The following is a 27,428-nucleotide window of genomic DNA, read 5'->3' on the forward strand; positions in this document are numbered from 1 at the left end:
GCAATGTTTTCATTGCTGCATATGTATTCATTGAAAATCAATAAAATTGATTAGCAAAAATTAAAACCCATATGTTGCAAAATGGCTATACTGTTCAACATGAGGCCTTAACTACAGTAGTGAAGAATGTTAGTCAGGGTCCTTTGTTCTTCTGAGTATTCTCCCCGGTCCTCTAAATTCAACTCTCTTCCAATGCAACATCGACCAAATCCCATTCTAAAAGTTTTTTACCACATCCTGCCTTCACCCTCTTAATCATTCCAGTGTCTCATTGGGGTCTTGTTGGGGCTGTTAATTTTATCCATCTAAACTCAATACATTTCTTGGCCACCACTAATCCCAATTCAGCTATTCAAGACATCTGATGGATGGCTTTTGTTCTAGGTCCCAAACCCAGTACTCATGTTCTCATGTTTATTTCAGCAGACTTTGTTGACTTCTTTTCGAGTCGTTCGACTCCTGTTGCACATGGATGTCACATCGGTGGACCGGCTTCAAGCCTTGTGGCTCCTGTCACAAGCTGATGTCGGTGACGGACCCACATCTAGTGTGCCTCTGGTGTCTGGAGCGCGACCACGACCCGAAGTCATGCTCCAACTCTTGTCATGTCCCCGAAGTCTTTGCGGGAGTGGTCCCGAAAGCTTCTGGAGGCCCGGCAGCCGACTCTGCGCTGCTCGAGGTCCCGGTTGAGAGGGAGGCCGCGGTACTGGTTGCGGAGTCATCACCACCACTCCTCGTCGAAGATTTCGTCTTCAGGTAGGTCGAAGCTCAAGAAGAAGGCGAAGAAGCACTGTCACTCTTCCTCTTCTTCCCGTCCGTCAGCTGCGGACATGGGATGCAGACGGTCGTCGTCCTTCGGCTCCGTCCGCAGAGCCTGCTGGGTCGGCTCTGAGCTTCCTCCCTTTCCGGGAGCCGAAGTGACCCCTACCCAACTACGTACATTTTACGAAGGTCTCCACTCTAGCTTTGGGTAGCCCGACTCCGCCGGCGTGTCTTTGGCCCTGCGGACTCGGTTGGGGGGGTCTAGGCCTTTGCCCCAAGGATCCAGGCATGGATCCGGATCAGTGCCCGTTGACCTGATGACACCTCCAGCGCCGAATCCATTGACGACAACGCCTGTTGTGTCCCCAGCCGGCGTTGACCCGGCCCCCCCCACCCCCGGTCCCCCCTCGACTTGGATATGATGCCGGTACCGACAGGCAATTTTGTGCCTATTTTGTATCCTGGAGTTCCCTATCTCCCTGAGTGGCAGCCAGAAGAGGGTGAGGAGGACTGGGAGGGGTCTGTTGACCCTCTTGCAGACCAACTTGAAGATCGGGACTGGAGAGAGGAGTTGGGTGATGCCAGTGGTCTGGATACCACCCAGACCTTGGTATGCTTTCTCCCCCTACCTTGGCTATGAAGGAGGGAGCCTCCTACGCTGTGATGTTTCGTAGGGCAGCTGAGGCCTTGGGCCTTGAGCTTCCTACGGTGGCAGTCAGGACTAACCTCCTGACTGAGGTGCTTCAGCCGGCAGCAGCCTCTTCGGATCCCCTGCGGCCATTCAATGTGGCCCTCACGGACATCCTTCTGGACCCTTGGTCCAAGCGCAGCACAGGGGCTCCTGTGGATAGGATGATTGCCCGATGCCACCGCCCTGCTCTGGCCGACCCCATTTTGCTCTCCCAGCACCCTACCCCTGAGAGCTTAGTAATCTGAAAGAAACACATTAGTGATAGATTCCTTACCTTAGAATTACCCCCAGGTGTCAGACTGGATCCGGAAGTTTTCGTCAGTAGTACCCCTGCGCGTCGGAAGGTGGCGTTGTGCGGCTCCACGTCAGTCGGCGTCGTGGTCGCCGAGATGACGTGGATGCAGCTACTTAAACGCCACCCTCGCTCGCTGACTTCAGTTCTTTCTTTTTCCACGCCAGCAAGCGCAGATCTGGAGAGAGCGGTACACCCAGTCACTTTTTGACTTTGAGTTTTTCGAGGCCTTTTTTTAATCGATCGACTCCTGGTGCAGTAGGAATGCCTGGCTTTAAGTCCTGCGGGGACTGTCATCGCATGATGTCGGTGACGGACCCGCACCGCGTGTGTCTTTACTGCCTGGGGCGCGACCACGACCCAAAGTCGTGCCCCGACTGCCGGGTCATGGTACCAAAGACTTTGCGGGAGCGGTCCCAAAAGTTGCTTAAAGTCCGGCAGTCAGCTCTGCGCCGCTCAAGGTCCCGGTCCCGTGGGAGGTCGAGGGACCGGTCGCGGAGCCACCACCACCATCGTCCGTCGGGATCGAAGTCTTCGCACTCGGGGTCAGGTAAGACGAAGCTTTCCAAGAAGCGCCATCGCTCTCCGATTTCCCGTCGCGTGATGTGGCTTAGGGTGCGGGTGCCCTGCGGAGCCTACGCAGTCGCCGCCGGCCTACCCGCCCTTCCCGGGTCCGTTGGTGACCCCGCCCCAGCTGCAGGAATTTCTGTCAGCCATGGCTCACCTCTTTAAGCCTTTGGGCCCCGAGGCCCGACTGGGGGTCCTCGCTCTTTACTGTCGGCGGCTCCAGCTCTGGCATCGCTGTCGGTTCCGAGCCCGGCGCTTCAGGGCCCCATGGATTCAGGCCTGCATCCCATTTGATGCCGGTTGTCCTTGTAACACCTCCGCTGACGTCGACCCCACTGGCACCACCTCTGAAGTCGCCCGGCCCACCGGACGACGTTGCCCCCGGTTTCAGCCCCGATGTGGATATGGCGCCGGAACGGTGTCGCTCAACGCCGATTCCAACAGGGATGGGGGATTTCTATCCCTATGTCCATCCTCCTTATTTTCGGCCTGTTCATCAGCCTTTGGAGGAAGGTGAGGACTGGTAGCGTTCTTAGGACCCTCTCACAGCACAATTGTGAGAAGTTGGCCTGATGTATGATGTCACTAGTTCTAGTGTACACCTTATATCAGTCCAAACAACCCTTATGGTGATTGGTTGTAAAGTCAACCTTATAGACCAGCTATCCTAGTGGTAGCATGGACAAGAGCAGTCTTAGGCTAAACTCTGAATGGCATGTGAAGCCAGCTGTGATACCATATAGAATCTCTTGAATACCAAATGAAAGGACACCACAACAGATATATATATAAAATAGTGTATTTATTCTAGTCAAACCCTCAGCACTCTTTATGAGATTCAAGGTAAGTACAACACAGTCTTATTTAAGCATACATTAAGTCACACAGGTAAGTAATACAGTTAGGCCCTAGGGGCCACGCAAACCATATACTAAAGAAGTGGTATAAGGACCACTGTCACGGAAATAGGATAGGCCTAGGCCTAGGGAATCGCTGGGGCTACACTACACTACCAACAGTTAGGAAGTGGGAGGCCCATGGGATTCAGGTGCAGAGTGGAAACACTCACGCGTAATGCGTATAGTCGATAGAAATAGTACAGTTTTGAAATAAGCAGTTTGAGGACACTTCTGAAGCAGCTAGAGAGTCGAGCCTCGGAAACTAGACCCTAGGATAGTCACTACCCTTGTGAGCACCGAAGTACCCAAGTTACCTAGCCCTCGGGCTGCGGGTGCATAGGTGTGAACTTGCGTCGGGTTTCATTGTGGACTTCTATGGATGCCTGAAGGAAAGTTGCTGACATGCAGTCAGTGCAGAGTGTCCGGTGGATCCCAAGGCCGGGATCAAGAAGGAAGGGTACCTGCAAGCAGAAGGGACATAGTCAAGGTCACTAGCCAGTGACCACGTGGAACCAGGAAGGAACCAGGCGATGTCGTGAAGATTGCAGGTGAAGGGTGAATCTTGTCGCTGCAGCCACGGGTACCAGGAAACGTCGAGGACGACCAGGAGGCGAGCTGTCCCACGAAGGTTCTTGCTGTCGGCGGCATCGAAGTCGAACTAGGACTCACTAAGCCTTGGCAAGCTGAACCCACGAAGAACGGAGGACTAGCTTCTGGTGCAGACCAGGAAGGTCTGGGGTGCTTCTCTTTTGCAAAGAAGCGGGAGCCAGTCTGGAGGAGCCAAACCAGCAGTGAAGATTTCAAGGTGTGTTGTCACAGAGGCCGCTAGCCAACGGGCAAGCAACCGGACAGACGCGGCAAGCAGGAAAATGCAGAAGGGCCCCACGCAGGACTCGTGGAGTGTGGGGGGCTGATCTTCGGTGCAGATGGTGCTTGGGGTTGGGGCTTCTCTATCCCCGGTGCACAACTTCAAGGGTACCTCAGAAGCTGCGCTGGAAGATACTCGCCACTTTTCCCAGGTAGCCGGTCCCACGTCTCTCGTCGCCTCCACGGATCTCAGCTCGGCTGTGGATGTGGATCAGGGTCGGAGAAGTCTGGAAGTCAAGGCTTTGGTCGGGCTCTGCAGTCGGTCCCTCGTAGAACTTCAGCAAAGCAAAGGGTAGTCTCTTGATGGTGCGTGTTTGCACAGGGTAGCCACTCCTTGGCCACAAGGGAGATTCTTCAGTCTTCTTCTTTCGTCGAAGGTCCAGAGTTTCTGTTCAAGTTGCAGGTTCAGGATAATCTAATCTCCTGGGGCCCAGCTACCACTCTTATACTAATCTGGGGGGCTGGGTTGCCTGCTAGGTCACGCCTTATGGGTGGGACCTGGGAGGGGGGTGGTTACACCCCCTTCCCTTTGTCCAGTTTCGCGCCAGGACTGGGGCTGGTGTGCCCCAGCACCGGTTTGAACTGGACTATGCATGGAGCACCTTGTGTGCCCCAGGCAGTGTCTCGTTTCTTTCATCCCTCCCTGCCCCAATACACTAAGGCCTGTCTGGGGTGGTGCTCGCACCTCCCAAGGCAGGAAACCTATTGTCCAAGCCTCCCTTGCCGGTATCACTCCCAGCAGCAGGAGGTCAGACTTGTGTCGTGGCAGCAGCATCCATTTTGTGATGCTGGGGCTCTGGTTAACTTTAACCGGGTAAGTAGGTTACAACATGTCTTCTCCCTCTAGAAGGGAGGGATAATATCCTCATCCCCAGAAATGGGATGGGGGTATTATTCCAAAGTGTTAGACACCTTACACGACATGTTTTGATAAAGCCAAACCATAGTTACCATAACCGTTTAGATTATAAGGGACTTTAAGAGTATATGGTAGGCTATATCATAGAACAGCTATAAGGACATGGTTCCGAAAGCTGCAGACAGGCTCAGCTCATGCTAGAGCACCATCTCACATGTTACCAAGCACTCTGCCTCCAGGATTGTTAAGGCCTGCCATAGGAGTGGCTGATAGGTACACATGTGTCTATATATAAGATAGGTATAGGAATACTACACCTAAGCAAGGGGTGCTTACACGACCTTGCCCCAGCTGAGTGATCAGCCAGTTGTGTCATAATGGAAGGCCAGGCCAGGGGTGGCATAATACATGCTGCAGCCCCTGGTAGGCCTAGGTTACACCTATGCCCTGGGCACCTAAGGTACACTGTACAGGGGCCAATAAGGTGATCCTATCCAAATGGGTTATGCACCTAAAGTACATAGTATCAATTTAGAGAGAGAACAGCAGGGCTGTGGGTCTGGTTAGCAGGCCCACAGCCACATCTAAGTCGAAAACCAGTAAAGCAAAAGCAAAAAGTGGGGGTGAACATAGAAAGCAGACCCTACTCTCCTACAACAATGTGAATTTGACCCAGACTGGGTAGAGAAGCTGGGGGAGGCCAGTGGTCTTAATACCTCTCCTCACTTTGGCATGCTAACTCCTCCTACCGCGGATACGGAGGAGGGTGCAAGTTACGCGTTGGTGTTGCTTAGGGCTGCCGAGGCCCTTCAACTCGAGCTACCTACAGTGGCCGACAGGACTAACCTCCTGACAGAAGTGCTTCAGCCGGCGGCTACCTCTGCGGAGCCACTGCTGCCTTTTAATGATGCACTTTCAGACGTTCTTTTGGGCAGCTGGTCCAGGCCCAACACAGGGGCTCCTGTGGATAGGAACATGGCCCATCGCTATCGCCCGGCCCCTGCGACACACTTTTCCTTTCCCAACACCCCACCCCTGAGAGCTTGGTTGTCCAAGCATCTGCGTCCTCGAGCGCATTCCTTACCGCACCACTGGACAGGGAATCCAAGAAACTGGAGCATTTCAGTAAGAAGAGTTTTTCTTCCGCCAGGTCAGGGGTGCGGTCTGTGAACACCGCATGTTTCTTGGGCCGTTATTCCCACTCCGTGTGGGATACGGTGGCGCATGTGCTGCCTCAATGTCTGTAGGAGGCCCGGACAGTGCTCTGTCAAGCTATTGCTGGAGGGAGGGATGTTCACTATTCGTTGTGGCCTTTTCACCACCGACTCGCTGGGCAGGGCGATTTCCACAACGGTGGCACTCCGTCGCCATTCCTGGCTGAGGACAAGTGTTTTTTCTGGGGATGTCCAGAAAAGTTTGATGGACATGCCCTTTCATGGCTATCGCCTTTTCGACAACAAAGCAGATAGTGCGTTGGAGCGCTTTAAGGACTCGCGGGCTACGGCCAAGTCCTTGGGTCTTTCTGCCACGCGCCCTCCTCTGCCTTCTTCTTTTCGCTCCTTTCGTGGCCACGCAAGCGGTGCCCCGACACGTTCGTTTCAGAGCCACAGGCCTGCGCAGCAACAGTCTCAGCGCGGCTGCGGACGTGGGGCCTGCCGAGCCAGGTCAGGGGACCAGCGGGCAGGTCAGTCCACCTCGACCGTAGCCACCACTGCCTCCAAACCTTCCTAGTCTGGTTTTTCAGGCCCATCAAACACCAGTGGGCGGCAGGATTCGCCATCACCTCCCACACTGGTGCACCATCACTTCGGACAGGTGGGTTTTAGAAATAGTCCGAAGGGGCTACTCTGCTTCAGGGCCCATGGATCCAGGCCTGGATCCCGGTCAATGCCAGTTGACCTTGTGACACCTCCACCGGCACCACCTCCGATGTCGCCCGGCCCACAGGACGACGTTGCCTCCGGTTTCAGCCCCGATGTGGATACGGCGCCGGAACGTCGTCGCTCAACGCAGATTCCGACACCGATGGGGGATTTCTATCCCTATGTCCATCCTCCTTTTTTTCGGCCTATTCATCAGCCTTCGGAGGAAGGGGAGGACTAGTAGGATTATGAGGACCCTCTAACAGCACAATGTGAGTTTGACCCGGACTAGGTAGAGGAGCTGGGGGAGGGAAGTGGTCTTGATACCTCTCCTGACCTTGGCATGCTAACTCCTCCTACCATGGATACAGAGGAGGGTGCAAGTTACGCAGTGGTGTTGCTTAGGGCTGCCGAGGCCCTCCATCTCGAGCTACCTACAGTGGCCGTCAGGACTAACCTCCTGACAGAAGTGCTTCAGCCGGCGGCTACCTCTGCGGAGCCACTGCTGCCTTTTAATGATGCACTTTCAGCTGTTCTTTTGAACAGCTGGTCCAGGCCCTACAGAGGGGCTCCTGTGGATAGGAACATGGCCTATCTCCATCGCCCGGCCCGGGCGACCCACTTTTCCTTTCCCAACATCCCACCCCTGAGAGCTTGGTTGTCCAAGCCTCTGCGTCCCTGAGCGCATTCCCTACCGCACCACTGGACAGGGAATCCCAGAAACTGGAGCATTTCGGTAAGAAGATTTTTTTCTTCTGCCAGTTCAGGTCTGTGAACACTGCATTCCTCTTGGGCCCTTATTCCCACTCTGTGTGGGATACGGTGGCGCGCGTGCTGCCTCAATGTCTGGGGGAGGCCCGGACAGTGCTCTCTCAAGCTATTGCTGGAGGGAGGGAAGTTCACTATTCGTTGTGGCCTTGTCACCACCCACTCGCTGGGCAGGGCTATTTCCACGGTGGCGCTCCATCGCCATGCCTGGCTGAGGACAAGTGGTTTTTCTGGGGATGTCCAGAACAGTTTGATGGACTTGCCCTTTGATGGCTATCGCCTTTTCGGCAACAAAGCAGATAGTGCGTTGAAGCGCTTTAAGGACTCGCGGGCTATGGCCAAGTCCTTGGGCCTTTCCGCCACGCGCCCTCCTCCGCCTAATGCTTTTTCCTCCTTTCGTGGCAACGGATGGGGTGCCCGACATGTTCGTTTCAGAACCACAGGCCTGCGCAGCAACAGTCTCAGCATGTCCGCGGACTTGGGACCCGCCAAGCTGGGTCAGGGGGCCAGAGGGAGGGTCAGTCCACCTCCACTCTAGCCACCACTGCCTCCAAACCTTCCTAGTCCGTTTTTTCCGGCCCATCAAACGCCAGTGGGCGGCATGATTCGCCATCACCTCCCCCACAGAAACACCATCACTTCGGACAGGTGGGTTTTACAAATAGTCTAAAGGGGCTTCTCCCTCCCCTTCGAAACTACCCCTCCAGCCATGCCACCCCAGTACCACCGCATGTCGGGGGATCTCTTGGCACTTCTTCAACAGGAAATCGTGGGCCTCTTGGCCAAGGGGCCCATCGAGTGCGTTCCTGCGCCAGAAGTAGGATGTGGTTGTTACTCCCAGTACTTTCTGGTGCCCAAGGAGAACAAGGGCCTGCGTCCTATCGTGGACCTCAGGGACGTCAATTGCTTCCTCCGGAAGGAGAAGTTCAAGATGTTAACTCTTGCTCATGTCTTCTCTGCCCTCGACCCTGGAGACTAGATGGTAGCGTTGGACCTGCAGGGTGCATATTTCCACCTTCCCGTCCTGTCGCCCCACCGGCGTTTCCTGCGGTTTATGGTAGGCCACGGGCACTTTCAGTTTACCATGCTCCCCTTTAGCCTTACCAGCGCCCTTCAGGTGTTCACGAAAGTGATGGCAGTGGTCGCAGCTCATCTGCGCAGATCAGGGTTTTCACTCTTCCCCTAACTCGACGACTGGCTGTTGGAGGCAGGCTCACCCCAGAGCGACCCTTGAACTTGCTGGTAGGTCGCTCCCCCACCACACAGCTCCGCCTGTGTGCCCTGACGCTGCAGCTGCTGTTGAAGTCGAGGCCCTCCTCCACCCACAGGCTACCACCTGCGCCTCATCCCTGGTGGCCAGTGGTAGGCCCTAGGTTTGTATCTTTGTGCCCGCTTTGCCTTCTGTCTCCCCCTCGCTTCCCTTGACTTGTGCCTGGTTTTTTTGCCTTCCGTCTCCCCCTCGCTGCCCTTATTGTGCCTTTTTGCCTTCTGTCTCCCCCACGCTGCCCCTGTTGTGCCCGGTTACCTCCAGGTGCCCCCACCGCTCCCGTTTCCACCGCTGCGTCCCCTGCGGCCACGCCCCCCTCACTGCCCATTCGCTGCCCCTGCCTCCCGGCTACTCCTCCCACATCCCCATATATGGTGGCCGCTAAGGCAAGCCCATCTGCGCCCGGACCGCGCCCAGCGCCAGAACCCCTGGTCCTCTCACCCGCCACGACGACCGCCGCCACTACGATGCCAGCACACTCCACGGTCTCTTCCCCGGACGGACCCACACCTGCTTCAAGGCCGCCCTGAAACGCACACATGGTCCCTTCACCTGCCGGAACTGCAGCTACACCAGCCTCAGAGCCGCCGAACCCGCCAAGAAAGACCTCAATCATCTCCAATGCATACTACTGAACACCCGCTCCGCACGCAAACACACCGTCGAGCTCTGGGACCTGTTCGACAAATCATCCCCGGACATCGCCTTCCTAACACAGACCTGGATGAACGACTCTTCTGCACCCAACATCGCCATAGCCATCCCAGACGGCTACAAGATCACCCGCAGAGACCGCACCAATGGAGTCGGAGGAGGTTCACAACAACAGCATCAGGGTCTCGACCAGCACCGACGAAACTCTCCGCACCGCCGAGCACATGCATTTCCAGATCCACGCAGACCCCAACTCCACCCTCGGAGACACCCTCGTCTACAGACCCCCCCCGGATCCCGACCCCAGTTCAGCGACTCCATCGCTGACTTCACGCACGCCCTGGCCTCCACCGACTACATCCTCCTCGGAGACCTGAACTTTCACCTGGAGAACGACAACGATAGCAACTCGACAACCCTGATCGATAACCTTGCCGAACTCGGACTGAGGCAACTCGTCACAACGCCTACCCACTCCACAAGCCACACGCTTGACCCCATCTTTTCCGCAAGCCCCCACGTCTCATTCAGCCACACCACCGAACTCCTCTGGACTGACCACCGCTGCATCCACTTTTCCTTCCAGAAACCCACCATACACCACCGCACCCAACAGATCACTCGCCGCTGCTGGAGAAAAATCACCGAAGACCAACTTCACGCAAACCTCGCTCTCAGCCCAGCCACCAACACCAACGCTGCCCGCAACCTCCGTAGCTGGATCGACAACTGCACCAACACCCTCGCCCTGCTGAAACCCCCCCCACAGAGACACCAGCAAGAGGGCCAACTGGTTCACTCCAGAACTCCTAGCCTCCAAGCGAGCCTGCCGGAAGCTAGAGAAGAAATGGCAGAGCGAACAGACTCCGGACAGCCACACAGCCCACAAAAACGCCACCCGCAACCAACATCACCTCATCAGGACTGCCAAGAGGACCTCCTTCAAAGCCTGCCTCGACAACAACGCACACAATAGCAAGGAGCTCTTCAACATCATGAAGGAACTCTCCAACCCCAGCTCCAACACCAACGACATCCCGCCGTCGCAATCCCTGTGCGACTCCCTCGTCAATTTCTTCCACCGCAAGATAGCAGACATCCACGACAGCTTCAACACCCAGACAGCCCCAACAGACAGCAACACAACAGTCACCTCCCCCAACACCATCGACCACAAGCTCCTTCTAGCCTGGACCAGCGTGAGCATCGATGACACCATCAAGACCATGAGCACAATCCCCTCCGGCTCCCCGTCAGACCCATTCCCGCTTCACATCTTCAACAAAGCCAGCAGCCCCATCGCACCTCACCTGCGCAATGTCATCAATCTCTCCCTTGAGACCCCGACCTTCCCAGGGAGCTGGAAACATGCCGAGATCAACGCCCTACTCAAAAAACCCAAGGCAGACCCTAGAGACCTTCCGGCCCATCTCTCTGCTCCCGTTCCCGGCCAAGGTCATCCAGAAGATCGTCAACAGACAGCTATCCCGATACCTCGAAGAAAACAGAATCTTAGACCCTTCCCAGTCAGGGTTCCGCTGCAACCACAGCACCGAGACCGCCCTCATCGCTGCCACTGACGACATCAGGATACTGCTAGACAACGGTGAGACCGCAGCCCTCATCCTCATGGACCACTCCACCGCCTTCGACACCGTCTGCCACCGCACACTACGCGCACGCCTCCACGCCATAGGGATCCGAGACAAATCCCTGGAATGGACCTCCTCTTTCCTCTCCGGCAGAACCCAGACCGTCCACCTCCCCCATTCTGATCCGAAGCCTCCGAAATCATCTGCGGCGTACCCCAGGGGTCCTCCCTCAGCCCGACACTGTTCAACATTTACATGGCCCCGCTCGCACACGTCGCCCGACAGCACGACCTCAACATAATCTCCTACGCCGACGACACTCATCTGATCCTCTCCCTCACCAAGGACCCCATCACTGCCAAAACCAACCTCCACGAAGGAATGAAGGCAGTCGCCGACTGGATGAAGACCAGCCGACTGAAGCTGAACTCATACAAAATGGAGGTCCTCATCCTCTGCTCCAACCCTTCAGCCTGGGACGACTCCTGGTGGCCGACGGCACTGGGGACAGCCCCGACACCCACCGACCACGCACGTAACCTGGGAATCATCCTCGACTCAACGCTCTCCATGACCAAGCAAGTCAACGCAATCTCCTCTTCCTGCTTCAACACCCTCCGCATGCTCCGCAAGATCTACAGGTGGATCCCGACAGATACAAGAAGAACAGTCACCCAGGCCCTCTTCAGCAGCAGACTCGACTACGGAAAACACCCTCTACGCGGGAGCCCCGACCAAATTCATCAAACGACTGCAACGCATCCAAAACGCATCGGCACGACTGATCCTCGATGTACCACACCACGGCCACATCACCCCCCACCTGAGAAACCTGCACTGGCTGCCCGTCAACAAGAGGATCACCTTCAAGCTCCTCACCCACACACACAAGGCACTCCACAAGACCGGCCCAGCCTACCTCAGCAAACTACTTTCCTTCTACACCCCCAACCGCCAGCTCCGCCCCGCCGACCTCACACTTGTCACCGTCCCTCGCATCCGAAGAACAACCACCAGCGGGAGGTCCTTCTCCCACCTCTCCGCCAAGACCTGGAACACCCTCCCACTGAACCTACGACAGACCCAAGACCTGCTGACTTTCAGGAGGCTACTCAAGACCTGGCTGTTCGATCAGTAGGGCTCCCCCCCAGCGCCTTGAGAACCTCACGGGTATGTAGTGCGCTCCACAAGTGTTGTTTGATTGATTGATTAAGAGTCGTCTCCCACCTCCATACTACGGCCGACCTCCTGCATTTGCTGGGGTTCTCCATCAAAGTGCCAAAGTCGCACCTGATTCCCTCTCAGAAGCTCCTCTTCATCTGAGCGGTTCTGGATACGACGCACTTTCGGGTCTATCCTCCCGAACGGAGAGTCCAGGATATTCAGGCTCCGATTCTGATCATTCAGCCACTATCCTGCGTTTCAGTCAGGATGACCCTGGGGTTGCTGGGCCTCATGGCCTCCTGCATCCTGCTGGCCGATCATGCCAGATGGCATATGCGGGCTCTGCTGTGGGACCTGAATTTCCAGTGGGCGCAGCATCCGGGGAATCTGTCTGATTGCATCAAGATCTCGGAGGGCACTGCACAACAATTGCAGTGGTGGCTCACGAACAGGCATTGGGTCAATGACCGATCCCTCTCCCTTCCCCAACCGGAGCACACAGCGGTGACTGATGCGTCCCTCCTGGGATGGGGCGGCCACATGGGAGAGGCGGAGATCAGAGGCCTCTGGTCTCCGGCGGTATCCAGGCTCCGTATCAACCTTCTGGAGCTCCAGGCGATCCGACTTGCACTGAAGGCATTCCTTCCCTCTGTCAAGGATTTACGGGGTTCGAAGGACAGTTTTGATTGCCTGCCATCTGATTTGCCCATTTTCTCACGCATCTGAGTCTCTCCTCTCCTTAAGCGATCCACCCCCCAGAAGTCTATGCACAAAAATCAGCAGGGCTTGGGTGTTGTTTTTGTTCAGCCTCTTATATTAATTGTCACCTATAGCAACAGGCGCATCTCTCCCTGCTTCAGCAAACGGCAATAACTCCCTCCACTGTGTTCAATCTGTTAGTGTCCTATCCTAATCCAGGGGTGGGCCGAGTTCTAAACAGAATGGTGGTGCATACCGCCTCCGCCGAGACCGTGGTCTGTCTTTATTTTGAACTGTGATTCAGCTTCCCCTTCCGTGCTGTGCAAGAGCCTCAAGCTGCGATTGTCTGTATTTCAGTCCTAGTAAACCTTGGCTGTCTTTGGGCCACACAGTCTATTCAATATGGTGGAGCCGCCCGTCTCCCCAGAGGTCGAGAACCACCTCGTACTCTCAAGTAAGAAAAAGAGTTGACAATGGAATTAGATTGTTAGCACATACAAGTTATTCAGGAAAGATTTTAAGTGTACATTTGTCAACTTGGCATGCTCAATGGAACGGGGGACACTGTCATCACCAAAATAGTGTCACATGTATGAGCAAGCCACACATATAAATCTAAACAAAATTTGTCCAGGGCACCACCACTATAAAACAATTGCAAGGTGTATTGGTGGGGTCCGTGGTTCCGCACAACTCTGCACCGCCATCAATTCTCTCACCCCCGGAGATACCAGTCTATGGGGGGGCCACCCCTCTCCACGCTGAGCTCTCAAGTGCCGGGGCAGGCCAGCGCATCCCCCCCCCCCCCCCCCCCCCAAGTCCTTAGATGGCCTCACCACCTTATCTCGCATCCCCACCCTAGCCTTCTTACTTTCCTAGAAGTATGGTGCAAGCTCCGATATGGCGGTCCCTTTGGGGCATTCAAGTTTAAGGAGAACTTGTGTGTTATCTGCATAGTTATAGCATGTGAGATGAAAACCATTGCTCAATGCCAGTAATGACTTCATGTAGGTGTTGAAAAGCATGGGTGAGATGATAAAGCTTTGAGGGACCCCTGCTTTTATGAAGTACAGTTTGAATGAGAAAAAGGGGTATGAATGACATTTTTTTCTCTTTTGAATGTAGAACGCGATCCAGTCGAGACCAGTCCCCTCTATGCCGGCTTCGTAGAGTCTTTGTATTAGAGTGTCATGGTCAACTGTGTCAAAGGCAGCTGAGACATCCAAGTAAAGTTGTGCAATAACCCTGTTCCAGTCAACTGTGTCCCAGATGACAATGAGGGCAGATTCCGTGCCTATTCCTAGATGGAATCCTATTTGGAAGTCTAAAAGTATGGAATTATCTTAAATAATTTGGAGTTGGGAAGATTGCATACCCATGACACTAACATAACACCTAAAATAAAATCTCTCAAATATGAATATGACAAACTCCTAAGCAAGAGACCACAAATGGTTAACAACCTTGAAAGGAAAAACTCCTAGAAATAAACAAAGCTGCAACTCCTTCTAAAAGCCAAAGATGGATCGGGCAATATACCCACAATTAAAATCAAAAATTGAATCCTACATCCATCCCAAACAATACCTATGTTAAAGAAAAATAGGAAAAAATCTGTAATGCCAGAGAGATTTCCTCCCCTACTGTGGCAGAATGGGAACACACTTAGAATTCTCTCATCTACGATAAGATCTTCCTACCGCTCTACCAATGTAAATTGTGGACTTCATACAGATTCTACTGAGCCCCAGAAAAGTACACAAACTGGGCTTAACCAGCTCTGACCAATCCTGGCACTGCTCAGAACCAATAGGAGATTTAGACCACCTACTCTTCTGCTGCAAGACCGTTCACAACTGCTGAAATAAAATTGAACAAAGACTAAATGAGATATTCCTCACGGACATCATACTCAATCACATTACAGTCACTTTAGGCCACATACTATCAACCATCCTTCCATACTTGACAAGTAGGACCTTTGACTTCTAGATCCACTACTAACCATAGGCATCAAAACTATCTAGTCGGACTGGAAAAATGTGAACTTCTCTCATCATATCTGGTGGCCTGGGATTGCTTCATATGAAGCACAAATAACAATGTTCATAGCTACAACTTTAGCTTTAAATCTTCCAGAGCCTTAAGGAAGACACTGGACTCATACCTAGAAAAGTTTAAACCACCTTAGGCCCATAAGATCATATGGTTATGGTTGATCATTTGGTCAAAATCAAACACATTCATTTCTCCCCAAAACTTTTAGATCCCTGACCTGGCTCTATCATCCTCACTTATGCCTCATAACCCCCACCACCCTGTGCATTCCCCATACTCCTTTGTCTCTTTTTTTCCAACTCCACTTTCTTCCTATCTATAACCACTTTTCTGTGCAATACATCCTAATTACCATTCTCTATATAACTGCTGTTTTTTTTCAGTTATCACTTCACTGAACTCCATTTTTCAACAATTACAATGTATTCCCACAACATTATAATTTGTCCATGTATATATCTCTATTAGTAACTATTAGTGCTTCTTTGAGTTGTTTTGTGCAAAAAAGTCAATAAAAATGTATTACAATAAAAAAAAAGCTAAGCAAGGAATAAATTAAGATGTGTACCAAGGTATGGACTTCACTTTTCACTAGTCCTCTTTATTTTCAAAACACATGCATTGACAATATGGCCATCAATTGTTCCAGAACAATTATATACCAAGTAATTAGCTTTGTTTTCTATTTACAGCCTTGCAAATTTCTTTTGGATGCTGTTTTCGCAAAAGGAATGACAGTTCGACAGTCGAAAGAGGAGCTACAGCCTCAACTCAGGGAGCAGTGTGGATTAGAACTTAGTATTGACAGGTGAATACATTTTTCATAACATTTGCAGCTAAAGCACTGCTTAGTACAAGACCTAATTTCCAGCATACATAGACCAGTAAATGAGTAGTTCAAAACAAAGTCCATCAGATTTTCTTTAACCCCTTTGCGTCTAGGCCTTTTCCCCAATCTGTGCTAAGTCTTTTTTTGGCTATTTGGGGTAGTTCGCTCTTAGGCCCCTGTAACTTTTTGTCCACAATAGGGTATCCATGTCAAATTTATGTCCTTTCTTCCAACACCAGAGGATTCTAAATGTACCCAGGGTTTGTGGATTCCCCTTGAGGTAACCCAGAAATGAGCCAAAAAATGGCTACATTTCCACCCAAGGCATACCTCCCTGTACTCCCCCAGCTGTCTAGTTTTCAGAAATGTCTTGATTAGGTAGATTTCCCTAGATGGCCGCTGAGCCCGGGACCAAAAACACAGGTGACCCCCTTGCAAAACCAGGTTGGTTATTTTGATGTCTCTTCAATACATTTTGGGCACTTTCCTGCCTCAGGCACTTGGCCCACCCACACAAGTGAGGTACCGTTTTTATCTGGAGAATTGAAGAACTGCTGGGTGGTAGGAAATTTGTGGTTTCTTTCTGAAGCGTGAACATCATGACACAGTAGTGAAAGGAAAATGTGACTTTCGTCACATTTTGAGGTTTGCGGAACATTGTGGGTAAGATAACTTGTTGGAATCCACAAGAGAGATATCACTGTGTTCTCCCCTAGGTGTTTAGTTTACGAAAATATCTAGGGTTGGTAGATTTTTCCTAGAGGGAATGTACACTTTGGCAGAGAACGACAGAAAAGACAATTATTGCTGCACAACCATCTATTCCTTCAGCACACACATACTGGTTGGATTTGGCACGAGGATGATTGGTTCAGTATATAAACTTTTATTATTAACAAGAGATTGCACAAAAATGAAATGCACTGATAATAATTGAAATGACAAGAAACTGAACCAGTGAGTCACAGCTCGTGAGCTGTAAAGCCTCTTCAAGGCCCCAACTGCTTTACTGGCCATTAACACACCTTTTGTATGTGATACGCACAAGACCATTCACACCACCAGCCACGGAACCAATACATTACAACATTCACAAAAAGGGACAATGTACACCCTGCCAGAGAAAGAGAGAAAAGACAAATTTTACTGCACAACCATCTACTCCTCAAGTACACACACATACTGGTTGAATTTGGCATGAGGGTGAGTGATGGTTCAATATATAAAATGTTATTAACAAGAGCTTTCACAAAAATGAAATAATTGAAAAGAAAAGAAACTGAACCAGTGACTCGCTGCTCGTGAGCTGTAAAGCCATGACAAGGCACCGACCGCTTTAGAGGCCATTCATACACCTTTCATACATGTGACACACACAAAACCCTTCACACCCCCAGCCACAGGCCCAGCACATAATAACACTCACATCAACAAACAGCGCCATTCAAGGACCCATCACTTTCACATGCCCATATGCCTGACACATCAACCACACCGGCTGACGGATTGTGTGGACTGGCCTTTGGCTACCAGTATGTATAGTGGCCAGCAGCAAGTCATTACTCACACACTGCCAGTCATGCACCAGTCTACACTCCCCGCCAGCTAAGCGCCAGTCCACACACAGCGCCAGCCAAGTGCCAGTCTAGGCACACCGCCAGCCAAGCGCCAGTCTATGCACACCGCCAGCCAAGCACCAGTCCATGCACACCGCCATCACATTTAGGTTTTTTTTTATACAAAAAAGAAAACACAAACAAATTGTAAGTAGATACAAAACTGCAAACACATAAGCTGAAACTAAATACATCGCACTAATGCTAACCTGAAACTGAAAAAAATATATAAATCAAGACAGACTAGGCAGTTCACTTTACCACTCATAGATGCTCCCAATTTATGTTTGCGTGTGGTACATTCTAAAACAAGCAGGCACACACAGCTCAGTGTTAGAAGGACACTTGGTTCAGTACATACGAGTCTCCTGCCCCGTACCTCTTCGCCAACAGACTCCTACTGAAAAAGTATTTTTTGGGCGTGGGAGGAATATGATCAGGAAAGTGGCGATCTTTTTTTAATCTAGCCACATCCTCCACCACTCCAACTCTAGGAATACTTTCTGTTCCACTACAACAAGGCTGCTTATCACAGACTCCTGAAACTTATCAAAAGTCATCGTTGACTCAGGAGAACAATCCTTAAATGCAGCAAAAGCGTTAAAGGTTGCCAAGTGGAAAAGATGGATAGCCGACTTCTTATACCAAATGTAAGCCTTACGAAGAGCAGTGTAAGGTTCCAACCTTTGATCTACTCTATCAACACCACCCATATGCCTATTATAGTCTAACATTCACACAGGTTTGCACACTTCAGCAACCTGACTCCAAACAGTCACAGGTGAAGTGCTTTCATCATGGATGGTAGTCAGCATGTAGACATCTCTCCTGTCTGCAAACTTCACAGCTAGAAGTTCCTCCCTACGCAATGCACTGCACTGTCCCCGCTCAAGCTTTTGGCAGACAAGTTATTTTAGTGGATTGTGCCGCAAGCAACAGTGTCCACTTTGGCCATTTCCCTGAACAACTGCACACCAGTGTAGAAGTTATCTAAATATAAATGGTGACCTTTGTTAAAAATTCCTCAACCAAGTTCCCATTCAATTTTCTCACTCACTCAAAGTGGACAGACAACCAGGGGGGGTCAATCCTGGAATCCCTACCGGTGTACACCTTGAAATTAGAGACCTATCCAGACCGACTGTCACACAGCATATACATATACATCTTAATGCCATTGCGTGACCTCTTGCTAAGAATGTACTGCCTGGAAACCAAGCAGCCCTTGAACAAGACCAAAGACTAATCCACAGCTATTTCTTTACCTGGAGCATAACTCTCAGAAAATCGATCTACAAAGTGATCAATGACAGGCCGTATCTTAAAAAGACGGTCACAATCGGAGCGATCTTGTGGCAACGCTAAACCATTATCAACAAAATGCAGCATCCAAAGCAGAAGCAAATACCGCTCCCAGGGTCTTTGCCATCAAGGGTCTAGTAGACCAACATGAAGACATCAATAGCTTCCTTATCAAGCCCATCAAAAAAGTTAAACCCAAGAACTTCAACTCTTCCAGATTTATGGGAGTCCACGGGATAGCTCTAGAGTGGGGCCTAAGTCTCGCACTGTTTTCCTTCAAATACTGTTCAGCATACACATTAGTCTGCTCAACAATCTCTGCCAAAAATACATTGTCCAAAAACAACTGAAAAAAATGTATAGGTACAAAGTTTTCAGTATTCACTCTACACCTTGAGACAACCGAAAAGTCAGGCAATGCCGGCTGCACCATGCCTGGGGCAACCCAGTGGTCAGCTCTTCCAATGGGTAGCCTTGCCACCCCAGTCTACAGTCCTGATGCCTCTTGCCGCTCTATCGGCACATGAGTGTCCTCCTGTAAAACAGGGACCCCATCTGCATTGAGTGGCTTCTTCATCCGATGATTCCTCTCGGGCAGAAAATTCACTGCCTGAATCTTTCAATCCCTCCTCTGCCTCAGATGCAGAGTCAGTCTCAGAACCATGGTCCGAGGAAAACTCAAAAAGCATACCAACATCTGCTGAGCAGTAATCCTGCGGCTAGCCATAATCCTTACAAACAAGTCAACAACAATCAACACTGTGCAAAATAAGTAATAAACAAAGTGTGGCTTTATCACAAAGATCTATATACTCAAAACCTATACAACTCACTTGCCAGAGACAGCTACACTCACCAGCTCCTACCCTGCAGGGACGCAGCAAAAACCAACGATATCCCACTAGAAAGAAAAAACTAAAAAAATCACTCACAAGACCACAAAATACACATGGAGCGCAAATGCAGAAAGATTTTCACACTCGATAAAACAGAAGCTAAACATACTGCTATTACGCCATTTACAAAAACACATTCATGCAGGAAGATGTCTCATTTAGAGTAAATAGTGCAAAAAACGTTTTCTTACCAAGCACATGCAACTACACATACTGCAGAACCACCAGTGGCGAAACCGCAACCTGGAACATCAGTTAAAAGAGCAAAAGCCGTGAACTAGACTAAAAAGGAGAAATAAATATTCCAATTCACAAGAAATAAAACAATTAACATTATAACATGCTATGTCACTACCCAAATGGCCAATCTGCCAGATGGGCCTTCAAATAGGGCTGACAAGTATCAAAAAAATTGAGGGGCGATCCTTGCCCAGGGGATCAAAATCGTCCCAATCTGGGGGGCAAAAAACGGCTGATACAAAATGCCCCCATTTGGAAACTACCCTTGCCCAAGGAGTTGCTTCCATATACAAAAATTCCCTGGTTATTCTGGATTTTCTTTATTTTGTTAAAATTTTTATTAGAAACCGTTGGTACGCAATAAAATACAGACAAGGGCCTACAACCACCAGGGCCGGCCGCTATGGAGCCCGAGGGCCCACAGTACAACACCACACATTCAAATGAACCAGAGGCAAAGCTCCCGGCAGTTCGTGAGCACATGTAACAGGCCGCGGCCATAGGCCAGTAGCAATCGGAATAAACAGTTTAATTTTTTATTAAATATAAAACACACTCAAGGCAATGAGAGTCCGAAGTAGCAGCGTGCTCTTCCCAGGACGGGAAACAACGTACAGTGTCCAAAGCAGTTCTTGTCTGGAAGCGGTAGAGGGGGGCAACGGGAGAGCCAAGCATGGAACACACCTCACACCATCCCGCAGAATGCGTGGCTAGGGGGACAAAGCAATATCAATCTCTAATGGCAGAGGCGGGGTGCAGATACGTCCTCGATATAAATTCCATGGACCCCATACCTTAGTCCACTTCCCTGGTTTGCCTCCCGCCACATACACCGTCTTTTCCCTGAACATACACCAATCCATATTCTCCTTTCCATACCTCGATCGTGGGCGGCCTCGGGGAGCCCCACAGCTGTGCAATGTTACGCTTAGCCACCATGTACCCCAAGGTCACCCACTGCGTCTGTGCCGCATTACAATCATTCGGTTCCCAGACATTCAACAAACACCTCCTAGCCTCTGGCAACAGAGCAACGTGCGTGACCTCCTCCATTACGGTGTGGATACCGTTCCAAAATCGCACAACCTCCGAACATTCCCATAAGATATGGAGAAAGGTACCCGACAGGCCACATCCCCGCTTACACAGTCCATCCATCGAGTAACCCATGCGCAGCAAACCGGGCCCAGTGACATACACTCTATGAAGGATCTTTAGCTGTACGAATCATAAGCGGACCGGGATCGCCACCTCTTTCAGGGAGGCCACCGCCGATACCCAGTCCTCATCGTCCAGTTCCAAGCCATCGCCCGTCCATGCCTCCCGCAGACGGAGCAGCAAGTCCGCGCGATCGTTAATGAGTTTCTTATAAATCAGGGAGATGGTGCTGTCGGGCACGTAGCCATCCAACACTCTATCCTCCAGTGGGGAGTACTCGGGGATAGCAGCAACGTCTGGAAAAGCCGAACATAGCGCATGGTAGACTTGAGCATACCGGAAGTACTCTCTATCGTTTAATTTGTATTCAGTTTTAAGCATTTCAAACGTTTTGAAAGACCCCTTCGCCCAAAGATCACCCACCTTACATATACCAATCATATCCCATTTCTCAAAGCCTTTCGATCTCCACAAACAGCCCAACCGCGCAGAGGCATACAACGGCGTCGCCCGAGTCAAGCGATCCCTCCACCCCATCGCAGCATTCGCCGCGTGCCACACACGTACCGCAACCTGCGTGGGTCCTGTCAACCGCGTGTCCGGGGTCACCGAGTACAGCGCTCTATTATAGTCTCCACCCGGGAGCAGAAATGTATCCATCTCGAAGGCCGGATTCAAGGCAGGACCGTATATCCCGTAGTTCACCGACACCAACTGAGTCGCCCAATAGTATCGTTTAATATCGGGGAGGGCGACCCCCCATCGTACCAAGGGAACGTCAACTTGGCGAGAGCAATCCGCGGCCGCCCGTCCCAAAACAGTTGGCGCTGAAGACTCTCCACCTCCCGGAAATAACGGGCTGGCACGACATCTAGAGTATTTTGCAAAGCGTACAAGAAGCGAGGTAGCGACATCATTTTAAACAATGCCGCCCGTCCGAGTGGCGAGAGTGGAAGTCGGCGCCACCTCGCGACGTCGGCCTTCAATCGCAGGAGGGGAGGGAGAAGGTTTCGCTCATAGCGGACCGCGGGATCAAGTGAGATAAAGATTCCCAAATATTTGAACCCCAGGGTAGCAATCTGGATAGGGCAATCCCGTGGCAGGAGGGGGGCCTCACCCGAGAGGGCGTAAACACACGACTTGGCCCAGTTGATGACCAGGCCGGAGTTGCGACCAAAAGAATTCAGTACGTCCACCAATACAATTAGCGACTGTCGAGGAGAGGTGAGATACAGAAGGATGTCGTCCGCGTAGAGGGAGACACGGTCTTCAAACTCCGGCGTCCTTCTAATGCCTCGCAACGACGGCTCCCAACGCAACCAGGCGGCGAGAGGCTCCAAAGAAAGTGCAAAGAGAAGGGGTGTTAACGGACATCCCTGCCGCGTACCTCTCCCCAGTGCGAAGGGAGCCGATACCCTACCATTCACCACCACCTGAGCCAGAGGGTCAGCATATAGTAATTTTACCCAACCAATGAACTCAGGGCCGAACCCAAATTTCGCCAACACGGCCCAAATATATGGCCACTCCAAAGTGTCGAACGCCATAGTAGCATCTAAAGACGCCAAGATGGCCGGCTCACGTATAAATTCCGCTCTAGCAAGCACGCCGTGCAACCGCCTCAAATTTAGAGCGGTATTCCGATGAGGTATGAAACCGGACTGATCCTGATGAATTAAGTTGCCCACGACCCGAACCAGTCGATTAGCCAATACCTTGGCCAGAATTTTGGGTTCTGCATTCAACAGCGAAATGGGCCTATAGGAGGCGCAGCGATCTCGCGGCTTCCCCTCTTTGTGTATCACAACTATGTTAGCGAGGCGTTGGTCGGGGGGGAGGAAGCCCGCCGCACGTGCCGCGAGAAACATGTCCCGAAGATGCGGCGCTATCTTATCGGGACGCAACTTATATAGTTCGATGGGAAGACCATTAGGACCCACAGCTTTACCCGATGTGATCGAGCGAGTGGCCAGAGCGATCTCATCTGACGACAACTTCGCCTCCATCAATACTGCATCAGCCTCCGATAGGGTTGGCAATGCAATGTCTCTAAGCAACAGATGAGAATCCTCCTCCGAACGCACAGAAACCGGAGAGTATACCCCGCGGAAATGGGCCGCAAAGCAGTCAACGATCTCCACCGGGTCAGTCACACGCACTCCATCCATTCTCTCCACAACGGGCACCACCCTGCTCGCTCTCTCCTTCTTATCCAACCAAGCAATCAACTTTCCGGCCTTATCCCCCACATCATACAGTCGTCCTTGCTGCTCTCTACTCATCCCTTCCGTGACTAGCGCTCTATAATCTGATTGTTTGAGGCTGAGAACATGCACTTTCTCATCAGTAACTCCCCGCTCCAAGTCCTCCTCCATTTCAGCTATTTCAGTTTCCAGGCGAACCACCTCTGCTCCCTCGCACCTCTTAGCATGGGAGATAAGGGACAAGGCCTGCCCCCTGACCACCACCTTATAAGCCTCCCATAGGGAGACGGCCGACGGCACCGACCCCACATTATCATTAAAGTAGTGATCAGTGGACTTGACCAGTTCCGCGCGGATCTTAGGGTTACGTAGATACCAGGGGCTAATAGGTGCAACTCTCCCCTCTGCCCCAGGGACAACCTTCAGTTGCAACCATATAGGGGAATGATCAGAAATACCTCGGGCTAAATGACGCACCTCCCCAATCATCCCAGCCTGGATCGCCGGCATAAGCATGTAATCAAGTCTCAAGAGACTCCCATGGGCCCCCGAGTGAAAGGTATATTGCGCCTGACCCGGGTGCATCAATCTCCAGCAATCTACAAGTCCCAAAGTGTCCAAAAAGCCGCTCAACCAGGCCTGAGCCCTAGGGAGATCCCTGGGGGGGTGACGGTTCTCCAACCCGGAGACAACGGCATTAAAGTCACCCCCCAACACCAGAACCCCCCCAGGGAGTCCCAGGACCAAACGCCCCAAATCAGCAAATGTAGCCGTCTGTAACCCCGGAGGTACATACACAGCAACGAGCGAGATAGTCCTACCCTCCCATCTCCCCACCAGTGCCACATAGCGCCCCCTATCATCGTGAAGCACCTCATCAACTTCCAATGGGAGAGAGGCCCTAACCAAAATGCCCACTCCCCTAGAGCCAGAATTGAAACCAGAGTGAGCGGCAAGGCGATAGCCCCTCCTATTTAGGGCATGGAAGGAGTTCCCAATCACGTGTGTCTCCTGCAGGAAAACAATGTCGGGCGAAATCCGCTTCAAAGACTGCAGCACCACCCCGCGCTTGATCCTGTCCCCAAGTCCATTCACATTCCACGAAAGGATTCTCAATCCCCTACCCCCCATCCCACTCCCGTGCATGATACCCACATCCCGGAAAGCACAACCCGGCAGAGAACTTCACATTGCCTTGCGGAACAAACAAACAATCCCCAACAACCCCCCTCCGCCACAATCCCAAAACCACAACTCCCCCCTCCCTGCACCCCTGCTTGAGCCCGAACAGCCCCCCCAACTCGCAGTGTGCCTGTCGCCCTAACATATACCACAAAAAGAACCCCAGAAGGAGGAAAGGGCCCCAATAAGCTCCCCACAACCCCAAAGCATTTGAAGGGCATATTGTGCCAATCTATGGTCCAGTTGAGCCAAGGTACAAAACGTCACCAGTTCAGTTCAGTCCGGCCATCCAACTGTCTCGATCCTGTCCCCGAGGCAGGGCATCCAACCAGTCTCCAGCCGCCTCTGGCTGGTCAAAAAAGTGGGAACGACCCTGGAACTCAACCTGCAGCCTCGCCGGGAATAACATGGCATATTTCAGCTCCATGTCCCTCAAGCGCCGTTTGACACCCGAAAATCCCAGCCGTTGTTTCTGGACCGCTTGCGTGAAGTCCGGGTAAAAGCTGACATTAGAGTTCTCAAACTTCAGCGGCCCGGCAACTCTCGACGCCTGAAGGATAGCATCCCTATCCCGAAAGTTAAAGAGCCGGGCGATTATAGGCCGCGGGGGAGCACCCACCCTGGGCGCACCACCCGGAATTCTGTGGGCCCGCTCCACTGCAAAGAACTTGCTCAGTCCCTTGGGCGCGAGATGATTGGTCACCAGATCCTCGACAAAAAGATCCGCAGCAGATTCCTCCGATCTTTCCGGCACTCCAATGATACGGACATTGTTCCGTCTAGCCCTGCATTCAGAGTCCTCAAGTCGACGGTCCGTCAGATCACTGGCTAGCCGCAACCTACGGACCTCCGTCTGCAGGGCGGCCACGTCCACAGTTAGACTCGACGCCGCTTGACTCAAGGAGTCGACCCGCTCGTTAGTTTTGGACAGGTCTGCCCTGACCAAATTCACATCAATCAGGACCGCGTCCAGTTTATGAGCCAGGGTATCAAACTGCTGACCCACAGCGGTCTTCATCTCCTCAATGGCGCCCATGACGTCCAGCAGGGTCAATTCCAACGATGGGCCGGAGACCTCCTTAGACCTCTCAGGCGATTTATGCGAGCCACCAGGGGATGCCTTTGCCTGCGCATAACGATCCATTTTATTGACCTGGGTATAGGCTCCCCTTCGGGTTGACTTGGATTTCGACTTGTCTCCGTCTAGTCTCGCCGCCATCATCCGGAGGCCACCAAGGCCGGTACCCGCCCGCACCAGGAAAAAAGGGGACCAAGAAGCTAAGTCAGTTGAGCACAGCCGTCGCCGACAGTCAGCCCATGTATAATCCGAGAGTCAGGCCAGACACTTCGCCGTCCGCGCCCCTCGGAAACACCAGAGTCTCTCGGCCGATATCAAAGAGCAAGCTTGAAAACGAAAGTGAAAGTGCGGGGTCCGTGGCAGGTCAAGCCCAGCCAGCCGCTGTTGTTCACTTTGTGCCCGGGCACTTCACCAGCTCGAGATCGGGACCAAGGCAAGAGCAGGCCGCAAACTTCGGAGTCCAACCATTCCGGGTCCCAGCGTCCGATCTGAATTTAGAAAACGGGTGGCACCTCAGCGCAAGTTCATCTGCAAAAGCCCGTCAAGTAAACCAGGATTAAGTCAGGATAGACGTGGGAGGTTGCGGAGGCCCTCGAGAGCCGTAAGCCTACGCGGCCATCTTGGTTGCACGCTAGGCTCCTCCCCCCTTTCTGGGTTTTCAACCTCCCCCCCACAACTCCCCTCACCCTACCCCCCGGGGGCACATGAGCCTTCAAAGGGGCAAATCCGCTCCCTTGGTGGGTGCCCAAAACTACAGCAGGTAAAAAAAAATTGGGGGGCGAGCCTTGCCCAAGGGATCGCTCCCATGCACTTTTAATCAATATCCTTGGGTCTAATGGGGTTATCTGAAAGAAACACGTTAGTTAGATTCCTTACCTTAGAATATCCCCAGGCGTCAGGCTGGATCTGGAAAGATTTTTCGTCAGCAGTACCCTTGTGCATCGGTAGGCGTCGTCTGCGACTCCGCGTCCGTCATCGATGTCTATGATCGCCGGGATGATGTCGTCAGAGTACTTAGACGCCACCCTCGCGCGCTGACGTCAGTTCTGTTCTTCTTTTTTCCGCGCCAGCAAGCGCAGATCTGGGAAGAGCATACCCTTAGTAATTTTTATACTAACTTTTTGGACATTTTTGTCTCTCTTTTTCGAGTCGACTTAGACTCCTGGTGCCGGTAGGGATGCCCAGGTTCAAGCCGTGTGTGACGTCTGTCACCGACTGCTGTCGGTTACCGACTCCCACCATCGGTGTCTCTACTGTCTTGGGGCCAACCACGATGACAAGTCGTGCCCCGACTGCCGGGCCTTGACCTCGAAGGCTAGGCGGGATCGGTCCCGCAAGCTCCTCGAGATCCAGCAGTCGACTTCGCGCCGCTCTAGGTCCGGGTCGAGGAGGAGGTTGAGGGACCGGTCGCGGAGCCGAAGTCATCACTGCTCGTCGGGTTCCAAGTCCTCGCAATCTGAAAGAAACATGTTAGTTAGATTCCTCACCTTAGAATATCCCCAGGCGTCAGGCTGGATCCAGAAAGATTTTTCGTCAGCAATACCCTTGCGCGTCGCTATACGTCGTCTGCGGCTCCGCATCCATCGTCGGCGTCATGCGCTGGGATAACGTCGTCGGAATACTTAGACGCCGCCCTCGCGCGCTGACGTCAGTTCTTCTTTTTTTTCGCGACAGACAGCGCCGATCCGGGAAGAGCATACCCTTTTAGTCATTTTTGGACTAAACCTTTTGACTCTTTTGGTCTACTCTGTCGAATCGACTCTGGTGCCGGTAGGATGCCTGGTTTCAAACCCTGTGACTCCTGTCACCGACTGATGTCGGTTACGGACCACCACCGCCGGTGCCTCTACTGCCTTGGGGCCGACCACAAGTCGTGCCTCGACTGCCGGGCCCTGACTTCGAAGGCTAGACGGGAGCGCTCC

General features: G+C 52.2%; 1 protein-coding gene across 4 annotated transcripts in view; it reads left to right on the plus strand.

Annotated features, from left to right (window-relative positions):
* Positions 1-27,428, plus strand: part of USP47 (ubiquitin specific peptidase 47) — a 1,403,064-nt gene that overhangs the window by 1,177,843 nt on the left and 197,793 nt on the right. For all 4 annotated transcript variants that reach the window (XM_085648190.1, XM_085648191.1, XM_085648188.1 and 1 more), the window contains one exon: positions 15,694-15,809. In XM_085648190.1, coding sequence (XP_085504316.1) covers positions 15,694-15,809 — 116 coding nt within the window. The remainder of the gene's footprint in view (positions 1-15,693; positions 15,810-27,428) is intronic.

Source organism: Triturus cristatus, chromosome 3_2, assembly GCF_964204655.1.
Source record: "Triturus cristatus chromosome 3_2, aTriCri1.1, whole genome shotgun sequence".
Taxonomy (NCBI): domain Eukaryota; kingdom Metazoa; phylum Chordata; class Amphibia; order Caudata; family Salamandridae; genus Triturus; species Triturus cristatus.